General features: G+C 38.3%; 1 protein-coding gene across 1 annotated transcript in view; it reads right to left on the minus strand.

Moving 5' to 3' along the window:
- The window catches only part of SPoCk (secretory pathway calcium atpase), a 288883-nt gene that overhangs the window by 199082 nt on the left and 74384 nt on the right, over window positions 1-15417 (minus strand). Inside the window, exon 5 of the mRNA XM_067135304.2 lies at window positions 10273-10381. Within this exon, the coding sequence (XP_066991405.1) occupies window positions 10273-10381 (109 nt within the window). The remainder of the gene's footprint in view (window positions 1-10272; window positions 10382-15417) is intronic.

Below are 15417 nucleotides of genomic sequence, written 5' to 3' on the forward strand. Positions count from 1 at the left end.
AAACGACTGAAAATTCATGGACCGACATGCCAACTGGAGAAGTGCCACTCTGCCCAGTCTCGCACAGAATATCTTGGTGATGTCCTAACATCTGAAGATTTAGAAAGGCATCCGGAGAACAATCGAGCTATCAAGTAAGCTGAACACCCACAGACAAGCAACAAGTACGTCAGTTCTTTGGCTTATGGGGATGATCATAGGATATTATTATTATTCTCGTATCAGAAACATACATGTTGTACACAGTTATAATTACTATATTACATTTGCCCAAAACTTGGCCACTTCCAATGCATTTTTTGATGCTTGATATAGTTCATCTTCTGTGCAGGAGGCTGGACATAGATGACACTGGAGCATATGTTGGACGGTTTGGTCTTCTCCGCAGTCACATTGGATTTTTTCTTGATCTATGTAGCCCCATCTTGCCAAATTAACCTTGGATCTGCCAACTCCAGATCTCAGTCTATTCAGGGACTTCCAGGTCATCCATTCTTCATCGAAGCCAGGAGGTAGAGTTTCAGAAAATCTTATCCAGCCAGGAGGAAGGTAGGATGTAGCCCTCCATAATTGCAACCTGGCTTTTTCAGTAGTGGTTCTAAGTTCCTTTGAAGTTCTGAGAAAACTCTTCCTTGACTTTAAACGTTGCAGATGCGGTTCATGCCCATATACAGGATGGGTCCTTTCCTGTTCCACTGTCTTTCTTTCCTTGTTCGCAGCTGTTTCTCTTCGAACAGAAGGTGGTGCTATTCCTGCAAGGTGGTAGAGCCATTCAACTGGAGTGGATTTTAAACAACCTGTTATAATTCTGCAAGTTTCATTGAGAGATATATCCACCTGTTTGGCATATGTTGAATTATACCAGACAGGACACGCATACTCTGCCGCAGAATAGCATAGTGCCATTGCAGAAGTTCGGATGGTTTCAGGTTGGCTACCCCACTGTGATCCGGCCAGTTTCCGTAAAAGATTGTTCCTGGTGGAGACTTTCGATTTGCAGTTCATGCAGTACTTCTTGAAAGTAAGAGATCTATCAAGTGTCACTCCTAGATATTTTGGAGACTCGCAGTGTTCCAGTTCGACTCCTGACCATACTATCTTTAACTTGCGAGTAGCTTCCCTGTTTCTCGGATGAAAAGCACACACTTGTGTCTTTGAGGGGTTCGGTTTAAGCTGGTTTGTGCTGTAATATCTAGAAAGATCATTAAGGGCATCCGTGAGGGTGATCTCCACTGTTTCAAAATCTCTTCTCTGAGTGGCTAGAGCGAGGTCATCAGCATACAAGAAGCTACTGCAATTGGGGGCTATGGGTTGGTCGTTTGTGTATATATTGAACAGAATTGGAGCCAGCACACTTCCTTGCGGAAGACCGTTTTTCTGTAGTCTCCATCGACTACGCTGTTCTTGGAAATCAACAAAGAACCTCCGATTCTGTAAAAGAGTGGCGATGAGTCTTGTTAGGTTAAAGTCCTTATCATAGGATATAAATTTCATGGTTTTGATCAGTATTGAACTGTGACCAAAATAACAATTATTAAATTAATGTCATAATGGTCCACCTTTTCAATACTATAATATGCAATATTTTTTAATTACATCACGAAACTAGGGACTAGTTTCGGCCTTGGCTGGTCATCAGCCTTAATGCAATAATGTACATCTAATAACTAAACAAATGAACAAACACACAATTATCAAAATATGGGATGATCTATGTGTAAAATTTGAAAAATAAATTAGGCTCTAAATTCTCAGCATCTTGAGTATGCTCATCATCCAAACACTTTCTTGCATTAGTATTCATAGAATTGTTAGTTTCATCACTGCTGATCTTAACAATTTCGATTGCAAAACGGGAACTGGAAAATGTTGAATCTGTAGTCAATCATCAATCATCAAATCTACTTGAGTGGTATTAGCAGTATGCAAGCCACTTGATGCCACTGTAAATAATCACCAGCTGACACAGAACTGCTAGATGGTGTTTCCATATCACCAATGTACATAAAATGAAATGTTCCCGTAGTGCTTGTTAAAATCATGCTGAAATGGACATTGTCAGGACGGCACATGAAGATATGGTTAAAACTGACACATTCTTAATTTATGGCTGGTATAAATTCATAATTCATTGTAGTGTTTATGAAGTTAACCAGAATAAAATTAATGAACTGAAGGAGAGAGCGTGTCAGTCAAATGGCATAGGTTATTTGAGACTAAACTCTCATTGCAGCACGTGGTGCGTGGCCTATTGTGTGCCTCATACTAACGGTTGCGAGATTCAAAGGAGAAGGAAGGGGCAGGTAAGGAGAGAGAGGTGGGGCAAAGGGAGAAGGAATGGGGCAAGTGGAGAGGTCAGAGAAAGGAGAGGGGGTGAGGGAACAGGTGGCTGTTGAGGAAAGATGTTGTGAATAGTATGAAAACTGAATTATGACTTGTTGGTTTGACATTTCTAAAAATGGGAATTAGGTCAAATAGGATATTTGGCTTTTCTGAAATGTCATTAAGATCATTATTCAGGTTGAAATATTGATCTATATGTATGAAGCAGCTTTCAGTAATGTTAAGGAGGGGTCCTTTGTTGATGATTTTGAGGAAGCCCATATTTTGTTTTATATCTGTGAATTTGTGATTCGCTTAAGTGATCAGTGTCAAGCCGACTCGACATAAAAAGAGTATCACTCTTTACTCTCCAGACTTTGTACATACTTGTATATATGTTTATATGTGTTATTTTACATTGATTCTTTAGTACGAGAACTACTGACATCCACGAGATTATATTTTTACAACTCTAAGCACCCCACTTGCACTTTGTTCCAAACTTGTTTGTATATATATTATTATTATTTACTACTCACCTGTACCATACTAACATTTCTCATCTCATTACTACACTTCACTTTATAAATTATAAATCCATACGATTATTACAGTTAAAAATAACATGTTTTAGGATTCGACAAAAACTTATGTATGCTTTAATATGTCTGATGATGACCCCTAGGTGGGTCGAAACTAGTTCCATGTAACTTATAATATTGTAAATACATATTAGTACTGAATAGGTGGAAACCTTTACTGTGTTACTATTCATATGTCATTTGTGATTATAGTCGTGCATATGCTGTCCTACAGCTGAATATTTATAGTACTTCAAGGCATTGACGTGACCCTACCCCGAGAATATAACAACTTAAGCAGACTCAATAATACTTAATATCTATTGACAGATCAAGAAAAAAATAAATTAATATGAACCCAGGTTTACCCACTGCCAAAGCCCTCCCCAAGATACACAAAACCAGCGTCCCCATTTGCCCGATCAACTATAGACTGAGTCTGTTATATAAATAATCACAATCCAAAGATTTTTAAGAAGGAACTATCATTTTTTGTTGAACAAATACGTCAAAAACAATTGATTGATAAATTTATAAAGTTCAACATTCAATCCAATCATTCTCTCCACACATTCAATATTGTAAACATATATCCTAAAGCATACTATGACCTTCCAATGACGTGTAATTACATGTCAGGGAGTCATTGAAGGTCATAAGTATGATAAATGCATGTGGACGGCATGGTGGTAAAATAAACTGTTGATGTGCGGCGAATTTATATATTCGTAAGATATGAGCCGACACAACTCGCGAATTGATAGTAGATCTTATGGAAGAGAATCGATAGATCAAGCTCAGAACCCCGTGGTACACATCGGACCGCGTGAAAAACCGTGTAGTCACAAGCGGGTATCAATAAATATTTGCAGTAACAGCTGAGAAGAAGATAGGCCAGACATTACATCTAGTATAACAGACGTCAAGGAGGCCATGGATTGAGCCGGAATTATATACAGTTAATTATCTAACAGGCGTGTGGTGTGATGTATTTCAGGTGGAGAAGAATAAACAATGGTAGCATGCGTTCCTTTGTGAATCTCTATGATAACGTTTCCTCAATGTCAAAACCAGATGTAAAGAAGTCAGGATCGTAGTTATGTAGTTTATGGAAAGCAGCCTCGTTATTATTATTGAAATAATGAAGTTTGAATTTGTTTTAATGTCAATTCTTGAGTAGTACAAAAAGGATCGTGAAGCAAATAGAGAGCTCAGCTCTTGTATGCGAATTAAAGCTCTTAAAAATTTAAGAAGTTGAGGCCGAAATAACGTTAACAAACTAAGTATAGCATTGAGCGACACAAATTTACACAGGCCAGTATTAATCTATAACAGTGGATTAATAAATCTGTACGAATTCGCTCTAACTATTCTGTTCAAGTTTTAGGTTGAACTCAAGATGTTGCCTATATTTGTGAATAAGAAAGTCCATATAGAAGAGATGTCCGAGTAAACCAGTAGGATCCTGGTGGATCCACACTCTGCCGAAATGAGATGGCTGAAAAAATAACCTGACGACCAATACCTATGGAGAAGCGAAGAAGTCAGATGAGTAGTCGAACCTTGCCCTTCTTGTTTACTTGTAGATGCTTATAGTAGAAGTAGATTTTTTTTTTAATGTCACACAGGTGATATAAAGTGAAATGACTTGAATGTTCTAACGTGCTAACGGTGTTGGTAACGTCATGTAATGCTACTACGTATATTAGAATATCGTTTTCCGTTGGTGAATACTAGGGTGAGGCGATCTTTCCTGCGTTGTTTTCCGTGTTAGTGGAACAGCTATAAGGCGTGTGTGATCTTGAATGCCACAGGTAAGTTTTGATGTGCTGATGTGTGAGATATTTGAAGTGGTGATCTTATAATAATGTATAATTCCGCGGAGTGTTGCGATATGTTTAGTGGATCGACTCTGTGATGGTTGTATGAATAATAGTGAAGCTCTTCAAAGATATTTAGCTCATTTATGTAGGGAATGATGATTGTTCTCATTATGTGGTGGACATTGTGTAGCGTAAAATATGTAGGGTCATCTAAAGGTATAGTTGACGGTATAAGTAGAGAATGATTTATTGAATGGTGAATTGCGGTAGTAATTTAATTCTTTGAGATGGCCAATGGTTAGGATAGTATTATTGAGAAGTATTTCCGCCGCGTATATTTGAGTTTATTAGATGAGCGTGTTTCGTTGCATTGTTTGAATGCTTTTCGAAGAGTTTGGTTAGGCATGCGAGCTGACTCGAGTTTAATTTGGTATCACATGGGTAGCGGAATGTATTTACGAATATACGAGTAGGATCTTCGACAAGCTACTCGAACGATAATAGATTGTGAGATTATTGTCACCTGTACTGTAGATCAACTTGTGGTATTGCTAGATGTAGTAAATTAGCACTGTAGAAGTATTTTCAGCAGGATGGAATGGAGCCGATGCAACGCAGACCGTCTGGCATTTGATAGTTTTCTTATTTATGTCAGTAGTTAGTACCTTATTTCAGGTGCAGCCACATGATGCCGTTGGTTGGATGGAGACATGCAGTTAATTGATTATGGAACACTGATATTATTATGTATTTGACGGATTTTCGGTGTTTATCATGCGCTGTTAGAAAATTCAAGTTATTACTCAGTTAGTTAGGTAATTATAATGAAGTAATAAGAGAAGTAGAGCAGGGAGGACAGGTTCGTCTAGTAATACATCAGAAATGAACAAACAAGATGAACGAATTGAGACTGAAATTGCTGATTTTCCATTATATTAATTTATATTTATTTAAATGAATCAGTGTTGCATAATGATGAGATTTTAACTTAATGACTGACAATTATTTTTCAAGATGGACTTGATTCTTTTAATACGGTGAGGTAGTGATGCACAAAGATAATATATTTTTACGTTGCATATTTAGTTGTTCAATTGTAATCAGTTAATTTCATTTTATTAAAATTATTATACTTCCAATTTCTCATTGCAAATTTTCATTTATGCTTAATTTAAGTGAACTTATTATCTTGAAACTGATGTTAGATCATCATCAGACTAATTATTGATAGGATGTGACCGCTTTCTTTCAGAAGGGTCATGCCCTGAGTGGAGGATCATGTAAACCACTGAATTCTAGTCGAGCGTATCATGAAATTTATTATCATTTCCGAATTAGGCGTCCCACGAACGGTCACAATACAAATCTCCAACGTATACCCCATCATTCAAAACAATTTAAACAAATACAGCGGCCTAAGTATATCAGAATACAGGATTTCACGTCTATGCTTAAATTAGTTATAAGCAACAATTATTTCACTTTAGATAATGTTATTTATGAACAAGAAGGATTGGCTATGGGATCGCCGGCCTCTGGTATCTTAGCCGAGATTTACTTGGATTTTTGGAACACACCAAAATTGATAATAACTTTGACAACATCCTTTTCTGGGCAAGATATGTAGATGACACCATAGTAATTATGGATGAGAGCATTACAGACGCTGCTACCACCCTCATTAATCTAAATAACATTGATCCGCATATAAAAATCACACCTGAATCCGAAATTGGACGGAAAATTAATTTTTCAGACTTAACTATTATCAGCCACCCAAGCTACTTAACATGCAAGATTTGCAGAAAACCAACCCAAACAGTTACTACAATCCGTCAAGATCCTTCACCCCCCACCAAAATTCACAAACGAGCAGCACACAACAGCATGGTGTACCAAACTTTCAGTGTTGAAATGTCTTCAAGAGACCTCAAAAATGAGTTGAATACCATTTGTAATATAGCTAAATCTAATGGATACAACAGTTTCTTTATTGAAAGAATAATAAATATAATAATAAATAATAAATATCACTTCTACCACAAGAGCCCTAACTTCGCCACAGAAAATGAAGGCTCTATCTATCTATCTATCTATCTATCTATCTATCTATCTATCTATCTAATTCTTATGTCAGACAGACTGGGAGGAACTTTAATATAAGGTACTCTGAACACGTCAATGCCCTAAAGTACAATAAATTTCAGCTGTAGAAACCAGCTGCACGACTATAATCACAAATTCACAGATATAAAACAAGGTATGGAAATTCTCAAAATCAACATATAGATCAATATTTTAACCCGAATCATAATGACATTTCAGAAAAGCCAAATACCCTATTTGATCTTCCAATTCCCGCATTTAGAAACGTCAAACCAACAAGTAATTTTCCAGCTAATTATAGCTATAGCCTAACTTAGCACACGAGGGCGAAACTCAGGCAACCAAGAACGAGTTAGCTGGAAAATTTATAATGTCCAATAACGGACCATTATATTGGTATTACTACTCCATAACAACCGCTCATTCCAATGGACAGCAAGGAAGAGGCAGCATTCCAAGGCATTAAGGCTGCAATATGCAACGCTCCCAGTCTAGCCGGCTTAAGAGTAGTGTTATTCCAGGAGAGGAGTGACTGTGGAAGGGACATCATCGAGTATGCCAGCAGAAAGCTATTTCCCCCGAACAACGCTACTGCACTGTCGAAAAGGAAGCCTTAGCCGTGGGCCATGGACAAATTCAGAGGCTACTTGGAGGGAAGAAAATTCCAGCCGCGCACCGATAATGCAGCTCTTAATTGGTTGAACTCTGTCTCTGGCTCAAAATCTAAATTGATGCAACCGGCTCTGTTAGTCGCAGAATTTGATTTCGATGTATCTCACCTCCCAGGATCGACGAACATAGGAGTAGACTGTTTACCTAGGCACGTGGCGATGGAACCTGAACCCAGGAGCACCACTGTCGAGAGGGAGTTTCCACAAAAAACACCAGAGCGATCCCAGTGAATCTGTTCTTATGATCAGCAGGAAGGAACTTGATCTGCGAGTGATCAAACAATGGTAAGACCAAGAGACAAGCCCTGTAGGACCACGACACACTGGATCAGGAGACAGAACACAGATAGGCGACTCGTCCCAAAAGAATTCAAGATGTGCTACAAGAACTTCCGGGTTGAAGGAGGACTCTTAATGTACAGATCACACCTCTCCGACACGCCTGCAGTAGTAGTGATCCTTAGACACCACACGATGGACATCCTCAAGAAATTCCACAACAGCACTGACGCCGGACATCCAGGAGATGAAGAGACATATCAGTCTATCTGACGAAGGTTCTTCTGGGTCAACATGCGGAAAGACATCTTTGATTATGTGAATGAGTGCTATATCTGTGCCTGCACCAAGACAAGCAACAGGAAGGCAGATTCCAGTCAATGAGGAAGACGGCTGCAACGTCCTTGGGAGGTCACGGCCCTGGACTTGATGGGTCATTACCCTAGAACACTGAGGGGTAAAACAGAACTGCTAGTAATCAATGACCTCTTCACAAGATGGTTTGAGGCCTTTCCAATACCAGAAGCCACGACGGGACGCATCACCATTCTTCTACAAGATGAGGAATTCAGCCACTACGGTTATCCACGGTGCATTCTGTCAGACAACGGGAGTCAGTCCACGTCAAGGAAGTGGCAGCAAATGATGACTGAATGGGGTGTGGAACACTGGACCACCCCTATCTACAACCCAAGAACCGGAACGATGGAATCAGGAGCTATAAATGCTACGGGTCCACCTAATGGACAAGAAACATTAACTATGGGACCGTCGGATACCACGGTCACTCTTTGCCCTGTGACGACGCATCAACCTGTCACTGGCTATTCTCCAGCGAAGCTGTTCCTCAGTCGACAGCTGTACAGCACCAGGGATTGGGAGATTCGTCCACCACCCACTTCTGGTCAAGATCATACAGCTTGTTTCCCTAGCAGAGTGGTAGCATAAGCAGCAGCAGGACATCAAGAAAAAGCAAGCATTGGCCAAGATGTCTAAGAGACCCAGATCTTCCTACCAGGCCAACAAGTGCTGTGACGTAACCACCCAGTCAGTAATAAGATTGGAGGGTTTCATGCAGGTCTCGCACCTAAGTGGGTTTGTCCCGTCAAGGTGGATAAGCAGCTGGGCCATGGGGTCTACTTACTAAAGACCAAACCACCTGTCAAGGTCCACGCATCGGAGTTGCAGCGAGTCACCCAACCACTGTGTATACAAAATAAGCCTGGTACTGCCAGAAGTCCACCCGGAGGAGAGGCTACTAATGACACAGCTCAATCTGGTCATGAGAACACATCTACTACCACTGAGGAAGAGGCTGGTGGCGAGGTGACACTGACCCCCAACACAGCACAATCCAGTCAAAAGGAGAACACATCCCGCGACGTCAAGGAAGAGAGAAGATACAATCTATGACCAAGGCAGAGTCGACGAGTGTGATAGACTGTTGAAATTGTTTCAAGATAAAGGGGGGATATTGACGCACATGTAAAAGACTAATAACTTGGAAACAATACTCTCTAGCCCATGTGTAAATAATGGTAATATCGACTATTATTATTAGTATTATTATTTACATAATTGTGTACGACCTTCATTTGGTATAATCATGATTATATTATTTGTGAGGTTATGTCATGAAATATCCTCTGTATACATATTAATATTTTATTTAATGTAAGAACATGTAATTAATATTATATTATTACCTGTATATATGTATATAATCCACAGCAATATTGTGCAACACACTGTAATAAGTCCAGAACAATGCAATGTGCGACTGGAATTATGTAGAAAATTCCTTACATAGTAAATAGGCTATTGGAGAGACTCAAAATTATAAGAAAACATATTGTGTCATATTCTTCTAGAAGCCTGTAGAGTGGAATTGTTTCATTGAGACTTGTGTGGAAGTCATGTTAGCCGAGTGTTTGACGTCAAGTATGTAAATTGGTTATGTTGGTAGTTGGTTGTGACATGCTATGGTAGCAGTCAAATGTTTGTCAAGATGGCGGTTCATTAATGTGTGTATATAATGCCAGTTATATCATTTGTAAGTAAATGAGTGTACACAATTCAATACTCCCGGCACTAAAAGCCATACGCTATTTAATTTCATTACAGCATTTTGTGTGTGTGTCTTTGTGACTACATCAACTTATACTGATTATGTTGGCTTGTATTATGTAATAATAATTGGCTCTGAGCAATTGTGTATTAGCTGAGACAGTACATAAATTAACAAATGTTCCAACTGTGGACCAGTACATGAAAAAGATTGCTCTCTAATCACCCGATCTGATTTGATAATGTAGCTTAGCTGTTTCACTCTTATGCCGTATCTCTCATGTTCTTTCTTACCAATATCAGATTTTGACAGTTTGATTTATCTACTACTATTTACTAGAGCATTCATTCCTTAGCAAGTGCACCTATATTTCACAACACTCTGCACAGTTACACACAAATTAAGGGAGATAAACAACTAACCTCAAATAGCCTGATGTCAGCAGGTACTCTGTCACCAACATTAAGATAGACCACATCTCCTGGTACTAGATTACGAGCAAGAAATGTTTCCAGTTGGCCTTCACGCAAGCTAGAAACAATTAACAAAACCTAATTTCAAAACACATCCAAGAGATAAAGAAAGAGCTTGCATAACAAAATATCAAAATCCACATGAGGAAAAAAAAAAGAAAAGAAAGAAAGGTTCTGACTATTCAACTTTCCGAGCATGTAATTGAAAAGTAATTTTGAGAAAGGTTAATGTGATTTTTAAAATCTTAACACCGAGTTCATATCTCATTTCTTACCACATTAAAATACAGAACCTTTGTAAAATGCTCTTCAAGGGATCACATCTTAACTGGGACTGCATATTAAACCCATGACAACAAAATCCATACAGTATAAGAGATACAGACCATGTTCAATTTTTTAGCATTTTTATTGAAACACTGCATACACAATACTGTAAATGCTACATGTACAGTACTGTATGAAAAGATACAACAAAGTACCGATACTTATGTTTCATGGAGCTAATGTATTAACGACATGCCAAGTACTTTAATTCTTGAATGAAAAAAAAAAAGACATTTCTCATACATGAACCTGAACAATGGATAACATTTTCTATACAATTTAACTGTGATTTTACATTCACTGATATATTGTAATCACTAGTAAACTCCCTAATCACACGCATCACCTCATACAGCCAGATGTCAGCAGGTATTCTTGTCACAAACATTAAGATAGATCTCTCTCCTGGTACTAGATTACATGCAATGTATTTATTTATTTATTTATTTCAACATTGCCTTTTATAGAGCTTACCTCCAATTACAAAAGGCAGTACATAATACATATATTGAAAAATTAACATAAAAAGGTTGACAGAAAAGAACACAACAAAACAATTGTCTTGCTGACAAACATTATTCATTTTAAAATTATAATCAATGCATTATTTAATATTATCAGTAAAAGAAACTAGTAATATGCATTAGAAAAAGTATGCAATAAAGTGATATATATAGCAATATATTGGACATACAGGCAAACAAGAAAAACATTTTATTCTATTTAGTAAAATTAGTACAGGTAACTACTACTGCACATAACTGTAGTAAATGGAAATGCTCTATGCATTAGATAAAATGTTATATATATGTGTATATGTACATTTTTATATACTGGACATGCAGGAAATATGATAGTCTGTAAACAATTATATTTACTGTAGTTAAGTCAGCTTAATATTAACCATATAGAACGTCGCAAATAAGATATGTATAAACTAGTGTGAAACAGAAATTCACAAATTGCCATTGCAAAATAAATATCATTAACATTTAAGGTTATATGATTAAACTGTTCACATAGTCTAACCAGTGGAGAATTTCTTTTACTAACACACAAAATGGCTCGAGTAGAATGGTTGCCATGTCCTAAAATTAGTTAATTTTCCACTTAAGTTTGCCCAGGCAAGGAAATTGGTATCACAAATTGATATTTGTTATTTTATACAGAAATACTTGCTGATTAAGTTTTCTATGAATAATAAGAGTGGAGAATTTAAATTCATGGAGAAAGTCACTAGCCGGTATAATGCGCGCCGGTATAATGCACGCTATTCCTCCCCACTACTCATGGCAATTCACACTTACAGAAATCCATTTCTAGAGAAACTATTAGTTTAAAACCCACCTGGCACTACATTTAATGTCAAAATATTGTCCCCCAGCTGTCAAACACACCTGACACCTTGTAAACAGGTTTGTTAATGTTCAAAATATTGTCCCTTAGCTGTCAAACACGCCTAACACTTCGTAAATAGGTTTGCAGACACTCGTCGAATCTCAGCCCGTTCGATGTTCGTAATAACTTTTGTAATCTTCCCTTAGAATTCTTCACATGCACTTCCCTTCAGCATCCCTCACCGGTAATAATCACAGGGATATAAATTGAGAGATCTAGGGGGATAATTAAACATACGATCTTCGAAAACTTCCCGTATTACCTCCATAGACTGATAAGCAGTGTGTACCGTCGCATTATATTGCATAGAGTAACCATTACACCTTTCTTCTTCTGTCAGCCTTTGGTCTGAGAATGAGGTCTATGTATCGATCAGCATTTATTGTTTCACGAAAAAATATAGGCCCTATAATTCTGCGAGCACTTACTGCGCACTAAACTCCTATCTTTACATCATGAAGTGGACAGACATGCAGCTGGCGCACACCAGTAGAGACTGTTTTGACTACATACATAGCCACGTAAGTGTAGCCATGCTTCATCACTATAAAATTAAAGTTCTGTGTCTACATACCCATCGTGAACTGACTGAAGCAACCAGTTAAAATACCGAACCCTAGCGAAACTGTCAGGTCCTCTTAAATATTGGGCAAGGGTGGGTTTGTACGGTTTTGCTTTTAACAGTTTTGTTGCTTTGTGAGCAGAAGATGACACATTAGCTTGTACGGTAAGACGTGACAGGGATTTTGAGTTCATTCCAAGAGATCTCCTATTTCGTCAAGCTTTTCCTCTGTTAAAACAGTTTGTCCCCTGCATGATTTCTCGTTAAGAATGGACCCGATGGTGTGGAACTTCTTTACTAATTTACATACCGTACTCATATGGGGGGAGGAGGATGCCAGGAAATTTGCGAATGAATCAAAAGTGGCATTCTGTATGAGAAGAATGCTTCGCATGGCACGACACAGTGAATACACACTGTTCTACTATATACATCACTCAAACACTATTAGTATTCCTACAGAAACTACGCTATTTTAAAGCGAACACACTGAACACGCTACCAATACCACCAGATGTTGAACCAAACTATTGCTGTGAAGCAATGGGTATCGCTACCGTACTGCATTAGATCACCTTAGCCGGTCATGAAGCAATATATCTCTCGGCAAATAAGTCACCCGACCGCGCTATCGCCTTCCGTGCATGGAGCCAGCAAAAAAAAGAGACCCTGTATTATGATCTACCCTGTAAAAAGATTTTGAAAAATCTGTGTAGAAAGCATCTCTACCTGTCTTTCACTGTCCAGTGCATTACAAATATCTATATATACAGGGAGAATAATTTAAGTGTTCAGACTTCTCCTCGCATGCCATGTAAAGTCCCGAGCGAGCGCCATATGGCTTCTGTCAATACCGGCGAGATAAGAAATGTTCACTGCCAGCGCGCAGCTGTCTGTCCCTGAGTTCGCTAGAAACTATTGGACTTTTAAGGTATGTTGTGAGGTTATTATCACGATGCTTAAATACACTATAGAGCAAATAATATTTTTGGTCGAGTGTTATTTGCACAAGAAGAAACCAGATAAAAGGTGCCTCCGAAAATTCCGTAGACAATTTCCCGGTGCGACAGTACCATCAAACGTTACGTGGATCAGCTCGTTTACAAGTGGCATAGTACTGGTTCCGTAAGCAATAAGAAAAAGAAGCGAAGGAGAACAGCTCTCCCACAGGAGAGGTTAGAAGATATACAGGCAAGACTCCAGATCAGTCCACATAAGTCGCTTTGGAGAGTAGCTCAGGAAAGTGGTATTTCACCTTCAGCACATAATGCAACAAAATTGTTACATTTACAATCTTATCAGACTCATTCAGTCCATAACATACTGCCTACAGATTTCAATGCAAGAATACGATTTTGCAATTGGCTAATGAATAGTGTCCACGACGGTATTGTGGATCCAAACTTTTTTTTTTTTTTTTTTTTTTTTTGCTAGGGGCTTTACGTCGCGCCGACACAGATAGGTCTTATGGCGACGATACTATAAGACCTATCTGTGTCGGTGCGACGTAAAGCCCCTAGCAAAAAAAAAAAAAAAAACTTTCTTTTTATGAGCGAAGAAGCCTGGTTTCATTTGAGTGGGTATGTCAATTCACAGAACAATAGAATCTGGAATGCAGACAACCCGCACATTTTACAGCCGAGACCTCTGCGCGATGTGAAGGTGGGCACGATGTGAAGGTGGGTGTGTGGTGTGCTATCAGTGCCCGACTAATTATCGGTCTGACATTTTTTTCAGGACACAATTACTTCTGACGGTTATATTCACAACATTCTGGAACCATTCTTTGCTGAACTGACTGAAGAAAAGGTAAGGCTATTTCCAGCAGGATAGTGCAATGGCCCATACGGTGCGTAGCTCTGTGCGACGGTTACGGGAAATCTTCGATGGTGATCAGATCATCAGTAAAGGCTTATGTCTCCCTCGTTCATCTGATTTAAGCACGTGATTTTTATCTATGGGGAAATCTTAAAGGAAAAGTTTACAGGAATAATCCTCGAACTGCAGAAGAATTAAAAATTGAAATTAGGAACATTGTATTTCATGGACACCGATATAATGCACAAAGTGTATTTCAAAATCTCATTACAATATGTGAAGCTTGCATTGCAGCTGAAGGAGATCACTTTCAGCATCGTCTAAATATTGGCGAGTTCAGTTTAATTTCCTAGTAGACTTATTTATTTATTCATTTATTTATTTGTCCAGAGCATCTATGTAGCCGGCGAGTTAAGTTTCGTTTCGTTTCTATAGGCATAATCATGCCGCTTCTTTGAGCCGACTATGCCTGTTTGTCATGGCGGGCACTGAGCTTGATTGTCTCTGCTTCCCAGCGCGCCTAATCCTTGGCTCTCCGCTCTGAACTTTCAAATTAATCTCCCTGTATAAAAGAACATGTCCTGACTGATTCATCATCGCCGAGCCAAAACTACTGGACATCATGAATTTTTTAAATGAGTGCATCTATACCTCAAAACTTTAAAAGTTCACAGATGTAAAAATTGGCATTTAGAATCTCCTTTAAAAATAAAGAAACATTTTTTGTTTTCAGAAATTTCCAATAGGAGGGGTGAAAAATGGGTTGAATGCCTTTAATGAGGTTCCTTACATTTCAGAAAATTAAGATATTATAGACCTGAAAATTGATATTTTGGATCTACTTTAAAAATAAAGAAACAGGTTTTTTTTTTTTTTTTTGGAAAATCCAAATAACGGAGGGGGAGGAAAGGGGGGGTGAATTTTTAAAATGAGTATATCTCAAAACTAACAGTTAAAAGATGTAAAAATTGGCATTTAAAATCTTCTTT

Source organism: Anabrus simplex, chromosome 1, assembly GCF_040414725.1.
Source record: "Anabrus simplex isolate iqAnaSimp1 chromosome 1, ASM4041472v1, whole genome shotgun sequence".
In the NCBI taxonomy this organism is placed as follows: domain Eukaryota; kingdom Metazoa; phylum Arthropoda; class Insecta; order Orthoptera; family Tettigoniidae; genus Anabrus; species Anabrus simplex.